Raw genomic sequence first — 25,099 nt, forward strand, 5'->3', positions numbered from 1 at the left:
AAAAGTTTCCACAAAATACCTTTCCGTTGAACACCCTTATTGTCAGTGTATTTTGCGCGCTTTGTTGAAAAATGCACATTTCCTTCTGATATTTTCATCCCCTGTGTTAGGGGATTACTAAATCAATAGCTTTTATCAGTAGTTTTCTAGCCTTTCTTTTTTCTCATTTCACCTAATTACTTTGGCAAATGATCTTCTTTTAGTCTGTATTTACAAACTTAAGCCTTTCTTAACCACGCACTTGTGTTACTTGTTCTCATGAAGCTTTGGAACTGAAAAATAAGAAGGCGGATTGTTTTTTGTTTTAGCACAATCAATTCAGTTTGTCCTACATCACCTCTCTTCCTTGGGACTTTGACTAAAGCATTTGTTATATTGTCCTGCTATTTAGGTAAAGCAGTTGAATATATAGTTTTAAACATGCCTAATGTGAACATCACACAATGACAAGTTTTTATTTACTTTGGCTTTCTCTGCAGTACTGTGGAAAGGAACTGTACTTGCTTCTTTTTGGAAATCAACTTGCTTTAACATCTTTCGTCGTAGTACTTATTGTGTAGTATGGCAGGATATTGTCATTAGTGACCCTCTCCTCAAACTGCTTTGCGTGTATGCATTTCTTACAGTGTGGAGGAGAAGAGTGTGCAGCACGTAGTGTCTCATCTGAGCCAACTCCACTCGTTACAAGCCCTGGCACGACTCGGAGCTGATCTTAGGGAACGCCTGCCAAAGGTAGACACATGTTCTATGGCACAGTGCAGCATTGGTTACAATCACTAGGAATCACTAAGTTTATCTTGTTATTCTGTCATAGATGTGTAGTAGTTTTGTGTTTCCTTTACAGTGCAGGATGTAGCCATAGTACCATGTTCATTTTTCACCCTGAGGCTTCAAGTATATTGTGGAAATGTCACAGGTACTGCTGAGTCACTTAGAATGTAGCTTACAAGAACTTCTTGTTGGGCGAGTTCGTGCATATTATCAAGCAGTTTTATAACTGCGCAAACAAACGACCACAGAGAGAGAGCACACCTGCGCCTGCCCTTGTGTGCTCTCTCTCTGTGGTCGTTTGTTTGCGCAGTTATAAAACTGTTTGTCACTTAGAATGTGTAGAGGTGCCATATATTTAGGGGACTTAAGTCACAGTGCCAACTTGTCGTTCCACAAGGACAAGTTTGCCTAATAAAAGAATTTGTTTGATAATGTTCATGTTGTTGCTGTGTGCCAATATGCTATCATAGCCTGTTAGTGTAAGCCTTATTATGTAAGTAGCACTGGCATATTTTGTATGATTATTTACAATTTTTACTAAAGATGTAAAGGCTGCAAATGGTTTCATTTTCGTGGTCAATATGAGAGGCTTGTAATAAGTACGCTCTTCATACAGGGTACTTTGAAAAAAAAAAAGAAATCTAGATTGGTTTCTCATAAGGGGCAAATGTGAAAACTATGACAGGGTGTGCTTTAGTTGGTGATTCTTAACATGCTTTTCTTGAAGCATACACTTGCTATATATTTTCCATTCCTACAGAATACTTTATTTGCAGTACTGTAAGCCCCTGAACCTATTAAGCCTATGCCCCTGAACTGAAGAGGCCAGAGACCAAAGGTTTAGCACAGGATGCTTCTCCTGGCACCACGTTCATGCCTGATGAACAAGCCAAGCTGATTGTTGTGCATTTGGATGGATGGATGGAAACAACTTTATTTTAAATCTGGCAAAGTTTAATGACCCGGGCTCAGGTCTCCCATGAGGGGACTTCGAGGCCTTGGCTCGTCGCTGCCTCTCAGGCCTGCTGGATTGCCCACTCTTGCATCTTGAGGTTTACGCCACTCTTTAAAGTTTCGATATGTTTGTTTAAGTTCCCCTTTATGGCAGGATACTTTCTTTAGTATATTTTTATTTTATGCTGTTGTACAGCTATCATTGTGCCACTCTGATCAATGTTGTGCTGATTTATGTGCAGGCTACTGCATTATGTGCTTGACACATAACTTTTAAAACTTTCTTTTATTCTTTATTTGTAGGAGGAGGCAGAACTGGGGACATTGGTCTTGGGAGAGCAGCTTTCATCGTGGAACCAGTTTTTTCATGTTCATGTAGGCAACCGCATAACAGTAGGTATCAGTATTGTGGCAGCCAGTGGGAAGAAGCTGGCTTGACATATATAACTTCAAACTCAAGCACATATTCATTGACTCTGTAGCCAACACGTGACCATTTGATTCTTACTGCCACTCATTGTAACACTGATACATACCTTACATTATAAGTATCAATCCAAGGGCAGTGCAATTTGTGCTATTGCTAATGTTTAAGAGAGCACACTATAAATAGGGTTCCTTGCTTTTAGGTAAACCCTATAATTCCTGATCTTTGCACCCTGAACAAAACTTATAAAAATCAAGTTAAAACCAATTTCTCCTCGAAGTTTCACTTTTTGTAAATGATAGTAATAAGCGCAGGTGTTACAAAACTAATGAACAATGCTCACTTCTTGTGATCGAATAGTGAAGGTATACTATTAATGTTAGAAAAGAAGCAGGTCACAGACCACAATCAAAACAAAATGATGTTTCAACTTAAGTCAAAGACTCAAGTCTACTCAACCTTCTGTGTAGCCGGCATTTCCATTGTGAACAAGGGTCCTGAAACATCATTTTGTTTTGACTGTGGTCAAGGACCCACTCCTTTTCTGTTGATTTTACCTGACCAGATGGTATTCTGTCAAACCGTTGACTACATTATTATTATTATTATTTGAACAAAGCATATGCATCGTTTTTACTTAAGAAGAAGCTTTAGCTTGGGTGCTCCTATCTAAATACATGTAAAAGGAGAATTCGTTTTTCTCGGCAACCACTACACCAAATTTGGCAAGGTTTGTTGCATTTAAATGAAAAACTGAAAATCTAGCGTCTGTTGGTTTTGAATTTTTCATTTAGGTGGTCAATTTTTTATTAAAAATTGGCAAAAATAGAAAATTTTCAGGAAATAAAACTATAAGGCTTACAACTCTGTAACTCGGCAATAAAAAAATGATATCACAATTCTGTGAATTGCATCTAATAGTAAATCTAAAGCAGACAAAACTGATATGTCACACATGAATCCAAAAAAATTTAGCAATATGGAAATACAGCTTTTGCAGAACCCTTGTACACAACGTAACGAATTCCCGTAAGATATGAAATGAGTTATCGAATTTGTCCACTTTCAATGATATAATGGGTGCCATTTACAGAAACGCGATAGCTGTTCTTGATACGGCGCTATTAATTTGTAAACTTTGTGCTTCTACATTTTTTCAAACTTTCAAATCTTTGAAAATCTTGCTAAGAAAATTCAGGCCCTAAATCTAAATTTCACTTCCAGCAATCACTAGAATTTAACTTTCTCTTTCAAGTGCAACATATTTCATTAAAATCGGTCGAAGGGTTAGCTAATAAAAACGTTTTTGCGTTTTACGTGTATTTAAATAGGCTGCGTCGGAGTTGGGCCCGAGCTAAACCTTCCTCTTAACACTCAAGCAAAAACTAGCATACATAAAAATGCAATATATTAAGCTCCTGCTGACCTTGAGCAAACGAAAGCTTGTGCCATTTTGAGTAGTTGCATTTACTTGAATAAGACAATGGTGCATTGCATTGCATTTCGTGTGCACAGTGCATACATGTAAATGGCAGTAATGCACTGGGAAGCGCTGACGTTGCTTTGAATTTTGAATGGTAGCTGTGATGTTGGGAGGATGTTTACCCAGTGACGTTACATTCACTGAAGGGTGGCTGATTTGTCAAGCTGGTGTTTCATTAATTTTGTTGCAAAAGCATATATTGGGAACCAATAAAGCAGGATGACAACAGGCAAGGACGAAAGGCCTGACAGGTCTAGGATGGACACAGAAAGGCTTTGAGTGCATATGATAATGTACGTCAGCAAGGGCTTGTCAGACAAGGAAAAGAATCACACCTCCTGCAAGGTGTACCTCTGTGCATTACCTTTCATGCTTTTTTTCCTTCATTAAAGAAGTGTGGAGAACAAAGTAAAAAAGGGATTGCCAAACACGTATCTGTTTGTTCATTTCTTTTAAATGCATTAATAATACCTGACAAAGGGTGTTTGTAGACATGAGTTCGTCACTTGTTTTGCAAGCAGCTGCTGCACCGTTGCATCTAAACGCGAGTAGTATTGTTTGTTTAAATAGAAAATTTGTGTCCAAAGGGAGACTTTTGCTTGTGTTAATCGTTTGTAAAGGTTTCCAGAAAAATCCAACGCTTCATACTGCCAGAAATCCCCAATTTCTCCCTGGTTTTACTTTCTCGAAATAGAGCTCAATTTCTTCCCGGTTTTACTTTCTCAATATAGCAGCCTATTTTTAGCCCCCCCGAATATGAAGAAATATAAAACCCCATAACGAATGATCCGATGAATAAATAGCTTTTTCAGCTAAACAGCTTGTTCATTCACGCATGATTTCATTTAGAGGTGACAGTTCATGGTGCATCTTGAATAGTACAATTTCTAAATGTAGTACAGTAAAAGCTTGTTAATTCGAATTCTGTAGGGAGGCAACGAAAATTCGAATTATGCAAAATTCGAACTAATGAAAGTTAAAGAAAAAAAATCGCCCAGTTAAGGCGCGTATATAGTCCAACGTGGCGTGAGCATGCGCGCACATACACTACATCCATTGGCATTAACAACAATGTCTGTACTCTGAAGCACTGGCACAGTCAACATAACCGGATCCGGCCAACGCAGTCCAGCGTGCTCGACATCGAGTTGGCTCTTGCTGCATTCGTGCGTTTGTCACGCCGACTGGTATGGAGAAAAAAAAAGTAGCAGTTTCACTCGAAAAGCGAAGCATCGATGGTGATAGCAAATTAATAGATAGCTATACGAAGTAAGGATAGTAGTTTTATCGGCCATGTAAACATGTAAACATTCGCTTACTATTTAAATTAACAAGTACGGTGTCACACATGCACAGGTAAACATGAACACATCTCGCTCGATGACCGCGGAAACTTGCTGAAGAATGCTAGAGATAGGAATCGCGGAAGTAGCAGCGAGCGAATTGACCTTCGTACAACTCTTGCTTCGACCCGAATGAAACGCAGAAAGCGCATCTCATACGAAGCTACCAGCACTACGCGCACTTTGCACACATCGCACATCACATTGAAGATCAGGCCCACGCGGGTACACACTTTGGCCACATCGCAAATCGCTTTCAAGATACAGCGCCCACATGGCCGCGTCGTAACCATCAGCCGCCGGAGAAGAACGCCCCCTCCCCTCTCTCCCTCCCTCCCTCCGCCTCACCCCAGTGCCTCGCGGCGACAGGAGAGGGCGCACATCTGCCCCGCCTTCCTCGCTCGCGCATGCGTGATTGAGCTGTGCTTGCCAACTCACCCTCGCACGCTTTCGCTCGCACATACAGCATACAGCGCACAGCGACGATTTTGTAACCCTTGAGCTTTATACAGAAACACAGGAGAGAAGCGACCTGCAAGAGAGGCATTGCTGTGCCTGGCCAGGTGCAAATGCGTCTCTCTTCAGTCAGGCCTTAACAAAGGGCCGCAGAAAGAGAAAGCAAAGCTGCGCGGCCCGCGCAGCACTGGCTGTAGAAAGTTCTTCTGTGAAAGTAGCGAAGGTAGAACTGGCATGCGACAGTGCTGGGAAAGGATACTTGACCTGATGAATCAGCTCCAAAGGTACCAATCTTACCATTCATATTGCCTGTGTTCTGAGATATCATTAAAATACACGGCATTGAGGTGGGTCTACCATTAATTAAATCTGTGTCCTGATTTTCTTATGGATTTCACTTCTGTCTGAACGTGCAGGAGCTGATTAGCCTTCACCTTAATGCTGCCATGGACTCCTGTCTACAGGCACTAAGCGCTCTCAAGGCTGGCGCTAGGTGAGTAAGTTTTGTTAACCTTAAAAGGATCTGATCCTGAGCTTGTTGGTACAGCTTCATGGCAAATCCTTGTTAACCCTTTTCATGCCAAGGACAAATCTCGCTCATCCATGCCTTTCCTCCAAAATATGCCATCAACAGGTCTCACTCATCCAAGAATTTCCTTTCGAATACTGAGTGTCACAGAGTCGAAGTTGTTTCATAATTTCAGTGTGCATGCTGAGCTATCGCAAGGCACCAGCTTTCCAGAAAACTAATTTTTTGCGGCTGCAGTTAGTGAAAACGAAGCGGAAGTCTAGCTGCTCTGAGTTTAAAAAATGATGGCGTAGAGTGAGGCAGCCACAGCAATGACAGATGCCTTTTCAGTGCCAGAATCATGGTGTTTTTGGACATTTCTTCATCTCAAGCAAACAATTTGACCTGGAAAATTTGCGAGTCATGTTCAGAGCTTCAGCTTAGTACTAACCATTTTCAAAAAGATTTAGAGCCTTTGACGACTTCTCCTGCATAGGCGTGGCTCCACTAAATTGCTTTGTCACCAGCACTTCTGCGATTTTTTTTCCATGCTGAGGTCCACTTGGACATTTCATATTTATTTTTATTCTCTTTTTCTCTCACTCTCCTCTGGAATCTTTTTAATCCCATTCCCTGTCCCTATACAGAGTAGCATGTCAGCGGTTATATACACGCTGGTAAAATTATCTGTTTTTCTAAGAGCCCCTCCTCCCCCCCTCTTTTTCTTCATGCCAAGTTAGCCATGACATGCTGCATGGAGAATAACAAAAACGTGCTTGGTGTTCCAAGAGATACTACGCTTTATATAGACAGTTTCTGTGGCTTTACTCCAACTCGAAAACATGAACAAAATAATTGACAGTAAAGGAAAACAAAGTAACGAGTGAACTGCTCGTTCGCTAATAATGAACGCTATCGACAATGAATCAATAATTAAAATATTCAGGAAACTTTAGGAGTTTTAAAGTTCACACATAAAAGGTTCATTACAGTTTATGCATTTCCCTACATCAGTGACTAAGGGGCATTTTAGAAGCTTTTTCACACTATTGCACTAGCTTCTCAAATTTTATGCTTTGTGCTCCATGCAGGGGTTCAGTACTTGAACAACCATGCGAAGATTTCACGTGGAAAGCAGTGTCACAGGAACTACTGAACACACAACGTTCTTCCCAGGAGGTCTTGGCTCTACAGACGCGAGGTCTGACACCACAGGTTCAAGCGTAAGTGTTTGTCTGGTTCACTCCTCAAGCCGCATCATGTCTTATAACGTCGGGAGAAAAGCTCATGCACCTTAATGCCCCAGCTACACTATTGGAAAATCGCATGCAGCGTTCTGCAGGCCCGTAGCAGCTACCACGCAGCAGCTTTTTCGTGCCACAGGAGGGATCCGCCCTGTAACGAATTTTTACAGCTTGCCGCGGTGGAAAGCGAGCCACAATCAGAGGAGACCAATGAGAGTGGCCCCTTCAGTGACATGCGCACAGAAAACTGGAACAACGTGCTTGACCACTTGTTTCGCACGATCGTCTGCTCGTGTCAGCTCTCGCTCGCACTTGTTTTGGTTGGCTTGGTTTGGTCTGGTTCGCACTTGTTTGCACTTGTTTTGATTGTCATGGTCTGCGATTGTTTATATAAAATGATGAGCGAACCAAGACGTCCCTGTGGCAAGGTTTTTGGAGCCGGTATGCCATATCCGGTTCTGTATGACAAGACGGACCGTGAATGCAAGGACACGGAAACGACACCCAGTACCTCATTCTCTTTGTCTTTCGAACACGGCGATTTCGAACGCACAATAAAAGGGAACACACCAACATGATTATGATCAGTGGCAATGACGTCGTCGTCTTCATAAGACATGACTCGCGTTAAGGACAAAGTAAATAAAAGAGGTGAGATTTTCATGCTGTCACTTGACTGCTGCAGTGGCTAGCTGCCACTTGGTGTGGCCGCACTGCAGCAACTGTGTTTAAACGCCGGCAGCGCTCTGTGCACATTTTTGCGCTAGTGTGGCTGGGGCTTAAGTCTTATATTGGTGACAGGATTGAGTGTGCTTTGTGCACATGGTTGTGAGCAGTGGCATTCTGGCGTCTTCACAATAACTTGTTGCCCCTGAGAAGTCTTGGTGGCTAAAAATTCTGCTGCTGAATACTAGTTAAACCGGCTTTACTCTTGACAACATCTAACTTTTGGAAGTGCTGACACAAAGGTACACACAATGCTCATCTGTATGTATTATGCAGACACATAGACTCAAGGAAAAAGATTCTGTCTGTGGCATGTTTGTTTGAGCGATTACATTATCACAATTACTTGCAATTACTAATTCCTCATATCATGTGGATAGTGATGTTTCATTGTTTCATGAAAGGAACTGAAATCTTTTGAAAATTGGTGTGCAAGGCCGTGTATTCACCTAGGGCTTTTTAATACAGGAAAAGACATCTGTTGGCAGCTGTTACAGAGAGAAAGTTGTCTCATTTTTTTTATCAGAAATGGTAGCACTGCATCTCTGAAAATGGTACAGTGTTTGGTATTATTCTGCCTTTAAAGGATATCTGTGATGTCAACATTTGTTACAAGAGGGTGCCACTTACATTCGACATATAGGGCACTTTGGGGCCATAATAAACATGAAGTGGTGTGTGGAATCTGGAAAGGAGTCGCAGATGCCATTCTGTACCTAAAATTGGACATACCAGGCACGTACCCGGGCCCCCCCCTCCCCTGGGTACGTGCCTGGTGTGAGCTTCATCAGTTATAATTCCATTTACATCGATCTGAGTCACATGGTTCTCGAGCCTGGATAGGTAGCGCCAAAACTTTTGTGTATGCTGTCATAAAATTCATTAGTGTTGTTGAAAAGAAAACATCTCTTGCCTTCCATAAAGCAGTTTATAGCTCACCAGAAAGTCGGCGAATATCTTCAGAATTAAGTTTTTTCTTCCGCATCCAGTGTAGTTTTCTTTTTAGGTGGATCACACTGCTCGTAATCCATGGGTTTTTGCGTTTTGTACATTTCAGTCGCGTGAGAACGAACGTTCCCTCACAATGGGTTATTATGTCTTTTAGTTTAAGCCATAGATTATTCACTGTACCATAATTTTCAATAGAAAAAGTTTCCAACGCTACTTCAAGGTCGTCAATGAGGCTGACATCGTCAGCTCTATTGTAATTTTTAACAGATACACGTGATTCAGGAACTGGTCTGCTTCTGCCGATAGTGACTGTTAGCAGCAGCAGTTTATGATCTGATATGCCCTCTTCAAGTGTGATGTCGGCTGTTAGATGATTAGAGACAAATGCAAGGTCTAGTATTGAAAATGTTTGCCCTTAAATGCGTGTTGGCTCTGTGACAAGCTGATATAACAAAAAACTAAACGCTATGTTCAAAAGCAGTTCAGAACTACTAACATCTCTGCTACCGGCTGTCAACATACTCCAATCAATAGTGGCTGGATTAAAATCATCAGTAAGAATCAGCTTAGTACGATCTTTCAACCTGCCACAAAGAAAGTCGTGAATTTTCAATATGTAGTCGTTGGACGCGTTCCTGTAAATTCCTATATTCCTATAAATACCGTCTATCAGCACAGGTGAATCATAGACATATATAGTGCACCACGCACTTTCATGATCTGGAATACCTTGCTCTTGGCGAAAAGATAAGCCCTACCGTATTACTATAGCGACTCTGCCCCCGCGACTGCCGCGATAGGAGCGAAGAATAAAATAAACGGGAGGAACTATTTCTGAACGTTTCCATTATGACGGCAATGCCAGGAGAGTAAATTAGCAAGATATCTTCTAATTTTTCAGCTTTATTAACAATGCTCCTTGCATTAAAGCATACTAAAGAAAGTGAATTTACAACTCCTGCTCGTCATGCATTGTCAGCACTGGACTTTTCGGCGTCGTTGCGACGTAATTTGTTCAAAGGTAGCCTGCATTTCTGTACGTCATTCCATATATACATTTGATCATTCACTTTAAGCTTATCAAAAAAAGTGTTACCTTCTCACCAGCATCACATTCTGCTTTGGAGGACTGCCAAAGTTTCCTGCAAATGTCACGTACTGAGGCCGAGAAGTCTTCTGATAGAGATATCGCGCTATTTTTAAGCTTCTTGCAGTTACGAAGGACACTCATTGTTTCTGTGATATAGTAAAACCTTATAATTACAGACCTTGTGCTCTTTTCCTTCTTTTTCCCAATGCGCTGTACAGGCTCAACTGATCTCGTTTCTACACCGAGTTTGTATTTGAATACACTGTTAGCTACTGCTTGTTCTAGATCTTTACTACTTTCATCGCTTTTTTCTTCCAACCCTTAAATAATGATGTTATTCCTACGGCTTCTGTTTTCCATGTCGTCTATTTTTTGCTCAGGCTCTGGATATCTTTGCTCATTGCGGTGACCTGCTGTTCGCACTGCGCCAGCTTTTCATGATATTGTTTAAGCGATGCTAGAGTAAATTCAATTTCTGTCAATCTAGATTGAACGCCTTGCAGTCTTTCTTCTAAAGTGTGCTGTGAGGTTTCAATATTCGTAACCCCATTTAAGATCTCGTCAAGTGTGTTTGGGCCTGGATTTTCCTCAATGTCACCACTAAGCAACAATAGCGAGCGGACAATGCGGAAGCACTCGCAAACACAACACAAAACACACTCGGGGCTTGATAGCACCACGAAACAAATAGCAACACTTTTGTGACACTTAGAAAATGGACATTTCTTTCTAACCTGTACAAAAAGAAGCAAGTGGTTTTTCATGGCGTCCTTGACGGTGCCACCAAGCCCACTGCAGAGGGCCTGCGCTTGCTGCGGCATTTTGTACGCTTCGTCCGATGTCGCTGCTGTCACTGGTTGGCCGAATGGACGACGCAGGTGCAGCGTTGTGATCGTCCTGGGGGCTTGATCCATGGGCGGCAAGATTGTCATTGTCAGCCGTGTTGATAGCCCAGTGCTGTTGCTGTTTCTGTTGCTCATGATGATGCAGGATAGCCAGCATTCCGTAATCATGGTGCCGAACAATCGAAGACCGGTCGCAGTTCTGAGTGGTCCCTGTCAGTCCGAGCAGCATCTGTACGAGAAGAAGAAAGTGGTTTTTCATGGCGTCCTTGACGGTGCCACCAAGCCCACCCAATTCAACACTGGCGTGTTCATGCTGTCACTGAAAGGGCTAGCTGGTTGAAACTGATCTGGAACTCTGCACTGCCACATTTTTCTTAGCACGTCATGGCACATTGAAACACTAATGCATAAGCATTCGTGGATAATGTACTCGTATGTAAAATTTGTTGAACTTTTTTTTTTTTTTTGCTGCAATGAAGTGTGCACCGTCAGCCTAGCATAATGTATCTTTCAACGTGTCCCTTCAGTGCCTCTTCAAGTGAGCCTTTGAGTGGAATTCTGGCTTACTTGCAGGCTGTGCAAGTCATTTTGTCAGCACTTGGAATGCCTCCTGGAGGAACTGAGGCCCTGGGGCTCCATGGAGAAGGACTTGGAGCAAGCCACTGCAGCTATGCTGAGCCGGTGAGTGGACGATCCCTTTGCTGCTCATGCACCAAAGCTGTTAGGTGGAGTTGAAGAGTTTTGTCTCAAATTATTAAAAGACAGCGTGGTGAATTATGGATCACAAAATAATTTGTCTAGGCGTTATTAGTGAGCAGCTACATTATTCAAGTAAGGAAACAACTTTTGCCACTATGATGGCCTTTCTCTCTCTTTTTTTGTTTCGACCTTTTGCCACCCTCTTTCTTCAACCTTTGCAGCCATGTGTTGGGCCTCATCTGACATGTGAACATATCTGTTACGGTCAGACATCAGGTAGCACCCGACATGCGCATGCTTGCATTCTCCATTTATTTGGATTGATAGCGCCAGCTTTCGATAACTTTTTCAATTAATAAATTAACTTTGCAATGTCTCCAGATGAGGGCAGAACCTTCTTTTTCGTCTTTCTTTCATGCTTGAAGAAATTCTCATGCGATTTGTAGCATGATGTGCTGACAGAATGGCGGTGCTTTCTGTGTATCCATTTTATGTATGAAAATAACCTTAGTTTATAGAATCATAAGATGATTTTAGTGCCACAGATGAGTATATTTCGCCTTCAAATGGTTTGGAAACGACCCCAAATGAGAGCAATTTAGAGACAGGCAACTATATTGACTGTACAGACCGCAGTGCAAATCCTGGCCTCCGTCCAGGAGAGGGCTCCGAGGTCTACCACACATTGCTCAAGTCAAGTATTGTGAGCCTCGACAATAAATAGGTTTTCCAAAGTAAATAACTTAACATGCGTTAAGTGATTAACCAACAGCAAGAGAGATATGAGACAAGGAAGAAGTGCCGCTTGCACACGGCCACCGGGCGCACGGCTACACACAGCGGTGACCGCGCACCAACTACATGATGGTGACAGCATATTTGACACTGGAATTTTGAACTGCCTGCCAAATGAATGCAAAACCTAGCGGAAAGCTAGGTTCACAACGGTCGGTATTTTTGGTTTTAGGAATGAATCTAGTTCGTTATAATCATTGGCAGAACAATTTTACTTCATTAGAACAATGTTTTAGATATGTGGATCTCTATGGGGATTTAAAGGGAAATTGCATATACTTTGTTTTATCCATTACTTCATTATATCCCCGGCTCGTTATAACGAGGCTCAGTTGTATGTGTGGGATATTATATTCTATATTGTATATTATAGTGTAGATATTATATCGTATATCATAGACATATTTTTTTGAAATTATTATTACTGAGCTTTTTTTTACATTGTATAACAAGTTTAGATTGCATAAGATTCACTTTGGGACAGGACGATTTTGTAATTTGTGCCAATTTTGTCAATGTTGTGCCAGAAGAATGGCATAGTACTTAGCTTTCAAGTGGCTATCCTGTGTTCTTTGGCTCTCACATTTCATAAATTGAAATACTGTTTTTCCAGGTGGCATGCTTTCGTTGACTTGGAAATGGCCCATTCTAGTGATGCAGACTGGTGAGTGAGCACTTTATCGACTTATCATAAGAAGCCAACAAACAAAGACACCAAGAACAACATAGGGGAAATTACTTGTGCTTAATAACTGAAATAAAGAAACGATAAATTAATGGAAATGAAAGTGGATGAAAAAATAGCTTGCCGCAGTTGGAGAACGATCCCACAACCTTCGCATTTCGTGGCATCGTACACCACCTGCGGAAAGCTGTTTTTTCATCCACTTTCATTTCCATTAATTTATCGTTTCTTTATTTCATTTATTAAGCACAAGTAATTTCCCCTAGGTTGTCCTTGGTGTCAGTGTTTGTTGGCTTCGTATGATAAGACTAACAAAAATCGGGCCCCTCGGTTAACCCCCTTTTTATACTTTATAGACTGCAAGATATGGCTAGTTGTGAACAGTGCCAGCTTTTGCTGGCTTTTCACAGGAAATCTTGCTGCTGATGCGTGCAGGCTCATGTGCTGGCCCTAAATAATTATTGGCACAACATTTTCTACTTTTCATATTTTTCCTCCATTAAAGAAACGTTCAAGCCCTCTAAATTCTAGAAAAAGTACTGGCACGTGTCAGAGTGCTCTAGATAGTTTACTAGAATATACACTTGTTTCTATGAACTAGCTTGGTTTTGTAGCTAGGCAGAGGATGCATCATGACATCACTTGCTTGATCAGTTTCTGCGATCGACGAGGCTGTCATATGTGAGCGCAGGCACGAGAAAGGCATGCATTACTCTTGTTAATTTTTTTGTGATTAACATCATCATAGCTAGCCTTATTACTACATGACACCAGAATAATGTTGATAACGTGAAGTCTCGCATTTCACGCTAACCTAAATGGGCCCTGAAACACATTTTGAACATAGTAAGGAAATCTTGCCGATCTGGACAAGAGGCTCCTGTGAACATGCGAGCCAAATATTATTGCACTGCATGCAACAAGGAATTTACAATCTCTTTGTCAAAAACAGGAAAAAATCGCTTGATCTCACTTTTGCGATGTCATCATGCAGCATCATCTCAAGCAGCTCGACCCGTCAACACCTATTGGCTGACTTGGTTATAGCGAGAACATTCTCAGTAATACATAATTGCGAATATTAAATATATATATATATATATTGTGGGGGTTCCACTCTGCGTGCGGCTAGGGCTGAAGGCGAGCTCCGGATCTAGCCCCACGCAGTCGCTTTGTGTTACTCCCCAACCCGTAGCGCGGGAATCGCGGCTACATCGGGTTCGAACGAATAAGACAACCAGCGGCATCAACTGTAAGAATGTTTATTGCTACCGGCAATAAAGAACACTGGCAGAGGGACGTCCTCTCTGTAATAGTAGTAAATAGGCTGGCCTCGTTGCCCGGGATAATCAGGCAACGTGGTCACTCACGGGTTGCGGCAGGTACTTCAGTCCGGCAGGTTAGGGGTCCGGCCTCAGAGAGAGAGGGTCTCCCCCGGTCGCGCTGTTTTGTACCTTTTTACCTGGGTGAGGGGAATGTCCTCCTCGCCCGTCAGCTACCTGCCCGCGAGTCGGGGAGGAAGGGCGCGCGCGCGTCGCGAGAGCGAGGGAGAATCGGGAGAGGGCATAGTGCGCCTCTCCCCTGTCTGTGCCGGCTCTCGACACGACGGCGCGGGGGAAGGTGGGCGCGTGTGCTCCCCACAATATATATATATATGTTAAGTTTCGGACGGGGCTTTCCCCCTTTCAATTCTCCCTTATGTAGCTCGATAGTGAAGACAAAAAGAGAGAACACTGCATGTCGGTGCAATAACTCCACTTACACTTGAAGGATTCAAAAAAGTTTTGCAGCATTAGATTCCTGAGATGACGTCCTTTAATAGTGAGGCCATTCTATGATTAACTAGAAAAGTGTTTCAGGGTCCCTTTAGGTATCAGATTAAATGTCTTGTGTTTGCCGACCTTCAGACTTGCAAAATGCCATCCTTTCATATGTGAGAAATGTGTGATAGAGTTCATACAACTTAGTACCGTTTCTTTCGGAGTATAACCTGGCATCACTTATAACCTATACCCCCAATTACAAAACCTGATAAAGAAAAAAATCCAGATGTGTAACCTGCAAAAATGACTGCGTACAACAATGCTCAAAACAATTTGGCATATTTATTGACTCAAAGAGATTCTCTGGAAGTGTTTTCGCTTTGAATGTGTAGTCGTGCCATCACCACAACTGTAAATGGCGCAGTCCTCTGTCTGTTCCGTCAAGGGTGTCCCTAATGGTGCACTTCTTTAGGCTCCTTCCTGCCATTTCCTTTGAATTGCCTCTATAACCCAGTGTCGTGCGAGTCCTACACTCGCCCTACAGATACAGCCCATTGGCATGAGATTACAAAGTCCTTCGGCCATCTGCTCTGCATGCGAGTGCTTTGTTTGTGTCTTAAAAGGCTTATTTAGCCAAACATCCACTGGATGAAGCAGAGGTCAAGCTTCTTGGTCTAATGCCATCAGTAAGACAGTCTCCACCTCCTCAGTGCAGTGATGACAGAAAATATTATTACGAAAGGATGAACGAAGAGAGGAAGAAGAAGATCGCGAGACGCTGGCTGCTGCAGGTTGTTGGTGGTCAGCCATCTTAACTACTCAGACTCATTTTGTATATATATTGTAAATATAATCTTCTATACTCCCAACATCCCCATAACATATTGGTGAGAGGTGCGGGGTACCACGGCTGGAAACGGAGCTCTGCAGTGGACGTCGCATCACCGTCCACACCATGAATGACGGTGAGCACTCGGGATCAACGTTGTTGCCGCCTCCTACATCACTGTCGCATGCTACGTCGCTGTCACCTTCGGTTGTCGTTGTGCAGCCCAAGGATCCTGGAACTTTCTGCGGGACTGATGGCGCCGACGTTGAAGAGTGGGTGGCCATGTATGAACGCGTGAGTGGAATCAACAGATGGGATCCTACGCTTATGCTAGCTAACCTGTTGTTCTACCTAAGAGGCACGGCAAAGGTATGGTAAGAAAACCACGAAGAGGAGCTAACCAGCTGGGACTAATGCAAAGAGAAATTGAAACAGTTGTTCGGCAAACCAGCCACCCGTAAAATTGCCGCCAAGCAGGAACTGGCCTCCTGTGTCCAATCCCCCGCGGAGTCCTATGTCTCGTACATCCAGGACGTGCTGGCACTTTGTCATAAAGCCGATCATGAAATGCCAAAAGCTGAGAAGGTCGGGCACGTGCTTAAGGGCATTGCTGACGACACCTTTAATCTGCTCATGTGCAAAAGCTGCTCTACAGTTGATGCTATCATTAAAGAGTGCCGACAATTCGAGCAGGCCAAAAGCCGACGCGTTTTGCACTGATTCGCCAGACTTCCCAATACTGTCACAACGTCGACCTGTGAAGATCAACCCGCACGGCAGCATGCCTCACCATCAGAGGACGTGGTGCGAATCGTTAGACGTGAACTGGATGCGATGTACCCGCAGCTTTCTGTTCACGCAGCCCTGATGCTACCACATTTTCAGTTCCTCTCGTACAAGCCATCGTTAGCCAGGAACTTGAAAACATTGGTTTACATTCTGTGAGTGCTGTCGGCCATCCCAGAGCAAACGAACGCCCTTCTACTATTTTCGCTCCACCCCGACGCTTCTCTCCACGTTATCGCAACCCGACTGAGTGGAGAACTGCAGACGACCAGCTGATATGTTTCACCTGTCGCCGCATTGGTCATGTCGCCCGATACTGTCGCAACTCGTGGCCCTCAACACCTCGCACACTGACCAACCTGAGCCCTTTTGATGGAAATGCCTGCAATGTTTCGCCCACCGCCGACTCTAACAGTGCCGACAACACTGCTAAGAACACGTGGTACAGCCGCTTACCATCGCTGTGTGGACACCAGTCTCGTTCGCCGCAAACACGTCGCCTTTCGTCCCCTGTGGCGTTTGGCCACACCCTTTCGGAAAACTAAGAAATGCAGCCCTTAGAAGTTGTGCTGCATTGTCTACTACCACAGCAAATCCTCTGTCTGTGCCCACAAGGAGAAGTGTAATAGACGTTAAAATAGATGGCGTACCTGCCCAAGCACTCGTCAACACTGGAGCCCACATATCTGTGCTTCGTGTGGCTGATGGCGGCGTGCTGGTTGTTCTTGGAATGTGCACTGCGCGTTTAATTATAGCCGGCTGCCCTACTTCTGTTCTCTTTGCTGTGATCGACAACTGCCCTCACAACGTTATCCTTGGATTGGATTTTTTATCCACTCATTCTGCTGTCATCGTCTGTGCGACCGGCGTTCTTCAGTTGGAACTGCCTCAACTCGCCGATGCTCCGAGCACTGCCCCACCGCCCTTGTGCTCGCTTCACGATGTGCGTCTGTCACCCGAAGCAGTTACTTACGTCACTTTGACTGCACAGCCACAGGTTCCTGACGGTGAATATGTGCTTCGCCCCATCATCGACATGCTTTGGACCGGAACGTTGCTGTTCCGAATACGTTGGTCACAGTTACTAACAACAATGGCGTTCTACCGCTTCTGGATTTCAGCCTGTGCCCTCAAGTGATTTCGGCCGGCACGTTCTTGGCCAGCGTTTCCAGTGGTTCCGAATTTTACATTGAGAGTCTGAATGCCGAGAGTGGCTTATTAGTGCCAATTGCAGCTCACAGCTCTGGTTCCTTAACGGATGACATTGCGAAAATGATTGTACCTTACCTCACCTCTGCACAGACCACAGACATAAGTCACCTGCTTGAATCGTACAGCAACATCTTTGATTTCGGCGACAGGCCTTTAGGCCAAACATTTGTCTTTCACTACCGCGTAGACACTGGAGACACGAATCCTATTCGTCGGCGTCCCTATTGGGTATGGCATGCTGAACGTCAAGTCATCCAATCAGAAGTGGACAAAATGCTCCGCAAAGGGATCATCGAGCCATCAGCCAGCCCTTGGGCTTCGCCTGTTGTCCTTGTGAAAAAGAAAGATGGTACCTGGCGTTGTTGCGTCGATTATCGTCATTTACGCAAAATCATGCGCAAAGACGTCTACCCACTACCACGCATCGATAACGCCTGGGACTGCTTGCACAGAGCTAAATACTTCTCGTCCATTGATCTTCGATCCAGCTACTGGCAGATTTCAGTTGATGAAATGGACCGCGAGAAGATGGCCTTCATCACGCCGGGTGGCTTATATCAGTCCAAAGTCATGCCCTTTGGCCTATGCAATGCTCCTGCAACATTTGAATGTATGGTGAACTCACTTCTGTGAGGCTACAAATGGACCACCTGTCTTTGTTACTTTGACGACGTTATTGTTTTTTCTCCCGCGTTCCGCAGCCACATTACCCGACTCGCTGCAATTCTTGCGGTCTTCCGAAAAACCGGCCTTCAACTGAGCTCCACGAAGTGTCAGTTCGGGTGCCGTCAGATTACAGTGTTGGGACATCTCATTGATGTATCCGGTGTCCAACCAGATCCGGAAAAAGTTATCACCGTACGCAGTTTCCCTGTGCCACATTATGCTTCTGACGTGCGCTGCTTCGTCGGCCTGTGTTCTTACTTCTGCCGTTTCGTTAAAAACTTCGCCGACATTGCTCGGCCTTTGACAGATCTTCTAAAGAAGAACACGCCATTCTCATGGGGCCCGGAGCAGGCTCATGCGTTCACCGCTCTCATCGGGTTTCTAACCACCCCTCCCATGCTTGCCCACTTTGATCCAGCTCCACCGACCGAAGTTCACACTGTCGCAAGCGGCCACGGCATCGGTGCTGTTTTCGCCCAACAGCAGAATGGTACTGAGTGCGTGATAGCTTACGCGATCCGCCTGCTGTCACCTGCCGAGAGAAATTACTCCATCACCGAGCGGGAGTGCTTGACTTTAGTTTTGGCTGTCGCAAAGTTCCGGCCATATTTGTACGGCCGCAAGTTTTCGGTCGTTACAGACCACCACGCCCTCTGCTGGCTGTCTTCCCTCGGGACCCCACTGGATGGCTTGGTGGCTGGGCTTTGCAGCTCCAGGAATTTTCATTTGTCAACTATAAGGCTGGATGTCTGCACAAGGACGCTGACTGCCTCTTGCGTCACCCCATGGATCCCCCTGATCCTGTTGCGTATGATCCGGTGACCTGCGTGATGGCTTTGACTGACATGACCAACATGCGCGCTGAACAACAACGCAACGCATCCTTGCAGTCCATCATCGCCAGAGTGCAATCTGGCAGCACCGACGGCACGTGCCGCATGTTCATGCTGCACGACGGCATCCTCTACCGTCGCAATATCAACCTTGACAGCCCTGAGTTGCTCCTTGCCCTTCCTCGTCATCTGCGGTCTGTCGTTCTCAAACAACTTCAGGATGCACCGACGGCAGGACACCTTGGAGTTTTGCATACGTACGACTGCATACGACACCGGTTCTTCTGGCTGGGTCTCTACCGCTCCGTGTGTCGTTATCTCGCAACTTGCGAATTGTGTCAGCGCCGGAAGAAACCTCCCCTGCCACCTGTCGGACGACTCCATCCAATTGAAGTTCCCTCTAAACTGTTCTTTTATGTAGGCCTTGACATGCTTGGCCCTTTTCCGACGACAACTAGAGGGAATAAGTGGATCACTGTCGCTGCAGATTACGCGACACGCTATGCTACAACAAAGGCGTTGCCAACTAGTTGCGCAACAGATGTCGCCAATTTTCTCCTCCACGATGTCATTCTCCAGCACGGTGCAGCTCGACAGTTACTTACAGACCGCGGTCGCTCGTTCTTGTCACGAGTTGCGGACGACCTCCTTCGCTCTTGTGCCACTGAACACAAGCTGTCCACCGCCTACCACCCACAAATGAACGGTCTTATGGAACGTCTCAACCGAATACTCACAGAGATGCTGTCAATGTACGTTTCCAACTATCACCACGACTGGGACGCCACGCTGGCCTACATGACATTCGCGTATAACTCGTCCCGACATGACACAGCAGGATATTCACCCTTTTATCTAATGTATGGTCACGACCCCACATTGCCCTTTGACACCATCCTACCTTGTGTGCCCTGTGTTGCCAATGAGTGCGCTCGCGAAGTCGTCAACCGCACTCACATGGCACGTCAAATCGCCCGATCTCGCCTATTGGCCTCGCAGCATCTCCAAAAAGAGTGTTACCAATGATGCCATTGCAATGTTCAGCTTGCCCCAGGTGCTTGGGTGCTGCTTTGGTCACCATGTCGTCGGGTCGGCCTCTCCCAGAAGCTTCTCTCTCTCGCTACAAAGGGCCTCATGAAGTCCTACATCAAGTTAATGACGTCAATTACGAGATCGCGCCGTTACAGTTTGATCCATCCTCAAGTCCGTCACCTGTTGACGTTGTGCACGTTTCGCCATATTTCGCTCGCAGTTCTTCGCCTACCATGTGCCGAGACGGCGCTTCACCTACCGGGGGTCCTGTTACGGAAGGATGAACGAAGAGAGGAAGGAGAAGATTGCGAGACGCTGGCTGCTGCGGGTTGTTGGTGGTCAGCCATCTTAACTACTCAGACTCATTTTGTATATATATTGTAAATATAATCTTCTATACTCCCAACAACCCCGTAACAATATGCAGGTGTTGCTCCACGAAAATCATGGATCACAGTATAGCCTGTCAGTACCTATTAAGTACGAGGTTTGATCCAGAAATCAGGTTCCCAAAGAGCTCCAGCCACACGGGAAGGTGTGAGGTGAAATCCGGCAACACTGCTGCATGCATGTGGCTGTTCCCCCATTCTCAGTTCCCCTCGGCCGCGCCTCGCTGCGCCGTTCATTTTTGGCTCAGCAGCAGTCCGATTTGAAGGTTCTCATTGTTGATTCCACCAAGTGCAAGATTCGTTCCGTAATTCGCTTTTTGCATGCCAAAGGGCATGCCTGTAGATATTCGTCAGTTGACAGAGGTGTATGGCGACAAGTGTATGCCTGTTCAACGCGTGCGAAAGTGGGGCAGGGAGTTTAGTGCTGGTCGGAAGGAAGTCCACGATGAAGAACGGAGTAGAAGACCATCAGTTTCGGAGGCAGTTATCGAGATGGTCCAACGCGAAGTGCTTCGAAATAGGAGGATCACCATCTGTGAACCTGTTGCACAGATTCTTGGGAGTTCGTACGGTACAGTGGAAAGAGCTTTGACTGAAAAATTGGGGTATCACAAGTCTTGTGCTCGATGAGTATCACGACTATTGACATCAGACCACAAGGAGAAACGCCTTGACTGTGCTCGCCAGTTTCTTCAGAAGTGTCAAGAAGGTAAGGAATGATTGTTGGACTCCATTGTTACGGGAGACGAAACGTGGGTGTTATATTTCACTCCTGATAAGAAACAAAAATCCAAACATTGGCATCACCCAGAGTCACCAATTGCAAAGAAGTTTAAACAAACTCCTGCTGGCAAAGTCATGGCCAGTGTTTTTTGAGATTGTAAGGGGATACTGCTGATCGATTTCATGGAATGTGGGACAACAATCAACTAAGACAGTTATTGTGCAACACTAACAAAACTCAGGTGAGCTATCCAGAACCGCTGGTGAGGATGGCTGGCAGCCGGTGTAACACTGCTTCATGACAACGCCTGACCTCGTGGCTCCCATCTAACCCAGGAACTTTTGACAAACTTTCGGTGGACTGTCATGCCCCACCCACCGTACAGTCCAGGCCTCGCGCCTAGTGATTTGCACTTTTTCCTCAAGTTAAAGGAACATTTAAGTGGCCAACGCTTCCGGAGCGATGATGAAGTCAAAGAAGAGGTGAAACACTTCCTGAACGGTTAGGCAGCGGAGTTCTACGACATCGGGATACAGAAATTGGAGCACCATCTACAAAAATGCGTAGAAAAAGATGGCGATTATGTTGAAAAATAGAGCAAAGTTTCATCTTTACACTGATGTAAATTTCTATAAGAATAAACAACATTGTCTATTTCTAAAGTTGATGGGAACCTTATTTTTGAATCAACCCTCATAAATATCTTTGATATCCTATAGACTTGTGTGACAGCTGCAGCCTTTTTTTCATGCTATTGCACAAAAATTATAGTGCAATGCTTTTTTTATTTTAATAACTTTGCAAGAAGACGCAGCATTACCACTGATCTTTTTTGTTCTCATTTAATTTAGGCAACGAGACTGCATCTGCATCTATTGTTCCATATTGTTCAGTAAAACCTTTGGCATCGTTATTTGCCAGGTTTGTTCAACATTTAGTTGCCAACTAGCCAGTCCACATCTTTGCAGTAACTCGCCTATCCGATGACATGGTGTATAAACTAATGTCTTCTTTTTTTTTTTTTCTGGACAAAGCAGGCACTGAAAGGTAGCAAAGCAGCAGTAAGCACAAAATATTCTTTTTAAATTTGTCAGAATAAAAATATGGATCATTGTTTGGATGCAGTTGTTCCATGCATAAATTCAGTGTCCTTTCTTTCTTTCTATACTAACGAATCTTTTACCAAACTAACTGTATTTCGCCTCACAATGTTAAAGTACCTTTAAGTACTGACTAAGGTGGGTGATTTACCTCATGTTGTTATTGGGAAACTAGAGCACTGGGAGTACGAGAGAGAAAGGAGAGGATGCATACAAGCGCTTTCCTCTTCTTCGTGTCTCGTCGTCTCAGTGCTCTGGTTTCCCAATAATAAAATGCAAACCAGCCCGGCTGCCCATCCTGCAACAGCTGCAGTAGTATCACCGTTAGTTGCAGTGCTGACATAACTCATTAGGGTACAGTGAGAAAAGGAGCTGTTAATGGTGCTTTCTTTTCTCTTAACTTTCAGGCTAGCATTGCTGGGACAGGTGTGCCAGGGATTTGCTGAGCTGTGCTCCGAGTTGCACCTATGCTTTCCATCCAACAAGGGTGCCCAGGCAAGTGTTAACAATGCCAGTTTCATTTTGTCAGAGAGTGCCTTGCATAAATTTAATATTGCTATGCATATATACTGTTGTGACTCAGTGAACATAGCATTGTGCTACTGAGCGTGATGACATGGGCTCAATTCCAACATTCCAATGGGTGGGAAAAATGAATCCACAGCTCTCAATATGGCATTTCTCATAGTCCCTGTCTTGCTTTGGAATAGTAGACTAAATCAATCAATCAATTTCATTATGCGTCTATGTACTTGGACAGCATAATGCAATGCTGCTGTGTTAGCCTTTTTTTTTTTTACTTAGCCGAATATTTCATAAACTCATGATGTTTTGTTGGCAAGTGCAGATTTTTATAAAATGTGGTCACTTTCACTTCTCAGGATCCTTGGCAGAAGCAGCAAGTGTCTTTGCGTGCACTTCGGGACTCTGCATACAGGTAGGTGTTCTGCCCCTTCTAAATGTGAAGCCCTTGCCTTTTTGGAACCATGACATCAAGAAGCACAAAAGTTTTGATAGTGAGAAGTGTACTGTGGGCATTTTATATGTTCATAAATGAGGCAAGAGCATGGTAGAAATTGTACAAGTGACCAGGCAGTTGTGACTGGGGTTGCCTAATTTGGCTACAGTGACTTCTTTTGGGGCTTGTTAACTGTGAAAATTTAGGCTTCTCTAAGCTCAGCATCCTTTTAGTTAGTTTTGAAGGGACACTGAAGAGAAACCTTTTATAATCAGCTTAGACTGATGAAGTAATGTTTCAAAGCTCTATTCTCATTAATTTTATGGTAACATCTTAATTATTTGCAAAGAAAATGAGGGTCAAGGCTTCATTTATTTCATTTTATGTTGTAACCCCAGCGCCTGTACATCAATTTGATGTCACAGATTTCAAAGTATTTTGCATGTATTTCGATCCTTGAGGGCTCACTAAAAGTTCTTGAATATTGTCAAGTTAATTCTTAGGCTTTTTTAGAATACAGCATTGACCATTTATGTGGATAAATATTTTTACAAGGCCTGTGCAGACGTCAAAATCCATCACGTCGAAGCAAGCCAGTGTAAAAACTTCAAAGCGACGTTGCTACACATCTTTGGTTCTTGCGTATTTTCTGGCTTATGTACCAAGTCTCTCCTCACAATGAGAGCGCCTTTCTTGTTATGGCAAAAGGGTAACTTACTAATGCAGCTAAAATTATTTCTCTCTTTAGTGTCCCCTTTAAAATACAACATAATGTCATAATTTGAAAGCATCTCTGATATCTGTGTTGCTTAGTGCACAGTTCTGCAACTCGCCAAGCTGTCCCTAGTGTGGTCTGCTAACATAATGCAGAAATATATTCACACTGAAACAAGAAACAAGAACCGAAAATGGATGAATATCCAGAGTTGTTTAAGAAACACACCAGCATCTCTTTTTTTTTAGAGCGCAGCTCTTAGGTGGCCGTTCCTGCAGCGAGCGTTGGCATCACTTCTAACCGAGCGAATGAGCAGAGCAAGATTTCAGAGCGAACGCAGCGCACAGCGGGGGATGAAAAAAGCGGCGAGAGTGAAGACATGAGGGGAAAAGCAGAGAGGAGGGTGCAGCAGAACAATGAGGTGGAAAGCGGAGGAGGGTATGGCAAAAGGGTGAAGAGGAAAGCTGGTGGCAACCAGGCATGTGGCCAGCACGGACACAAAGCGCTGGCGTGGGTTTGGGAAACACTGTGTACGTGGCGCTCGTTGCTGAATGTGCTCCATGTGAGCCACGCGTTCCTGTGTTCACATTTTTTTTTTTTTTTCGGTACAATGAGCGACACAACTGGTGGAAATGGTTTGTCTGCTGCTGTGGCTAAGCCAGCTGCTCAAGCAGAGGCTCAGTGCCGCCGCCGAGAGCACCCTGTCATTCAGAATAAAATTCTTTGCCACAATATATCACGAATTCAAAACACCTAAACAGCTGCACTCAAAATTCGCATTTGGGAGTTTCGTATTCATCGGTGAAATTTCCTCTCTTTCTTTTTGTTTCCCGTTTATCATATGGAGGATGGTGAGGAAAAAGCCATCGAGAAATGGCTTGAAAGACCCTCAACCACCGATATATGTTGTCTCTATCATAATGTATAAAGATGATAATTCGAATTGAAAATGACTTGATTTGCTAGTTGCCTTGACATACCAAAGCCACAGCACAAAACAGATGACGGCACAAGAAGCATAAAACAGATGCCTCAGCGCTCATGGAGTCTGTTCCACATTTCTTGTGTCTTTGTCTTTCCTGCTCTGCTGCTTTAGTATTCACCTTGAACAACAA

General features: G+C 44.2%; 1 protein-coding gene across 2 annotated transcripts in view; it reads left to right on the plus strand.

Annotated features, from left to right (window-relative positions):
• Cog1 (conserved oligomeric Golgi complex subunit 1) overlaps positions 1–25,099 on the plus strand; it is a 68,091-nt gene that overhangs the window by 22,124 nt on the left and 20,868 nt on the right. For both annotated transcript variants that reach the window (XM_075679617.1, XM_075679618.1), the window contains 8 exons: positions 627–732; positions 2,029–2,118; positions 5,851–5,927; positions 7,034–7,165; positions 11,372–11,479; positions 12,906–12,956; positions 22,719–22,806; positions 23,193–23,248. In XM_075679617.1, the coding sequence (XP_075535732.1) occupies positions 627–732; positions 2,029–2,118; positions 5,851–5,927; positions 7,034–7,165; positions 11,372–11,479; positions 12,906–12,956; positions 22,719–22,806; positions 23,193–23,248 (708 nt within the window). The remainder of the gene's footprint in view (positions 1–626; positions 733–2,028; positions 2,119–5,850; positions 5,928–7,033; positions 7,166–11,371; positions 11,480–12,905; positions 12,957–22,718; positions 22,807–23,192; positions 23,249–25,099) is intronic.

The sequence above is a fragment of the Dermacentor variabilis genome, chromosome 2 (genome assembly GCF_050947875.1).
Source record: "Dermacentor variabilis isolate Ectoservices chromosome 2, ASM5094787v1, whole genome shotgun sequence".
Lineage (NCBI taxonomy): Eukaryota > Metazoa > Arthropoda > Arachnida > Ixodida > Ixodidae > Dermacentor > Dermacentor variabilis.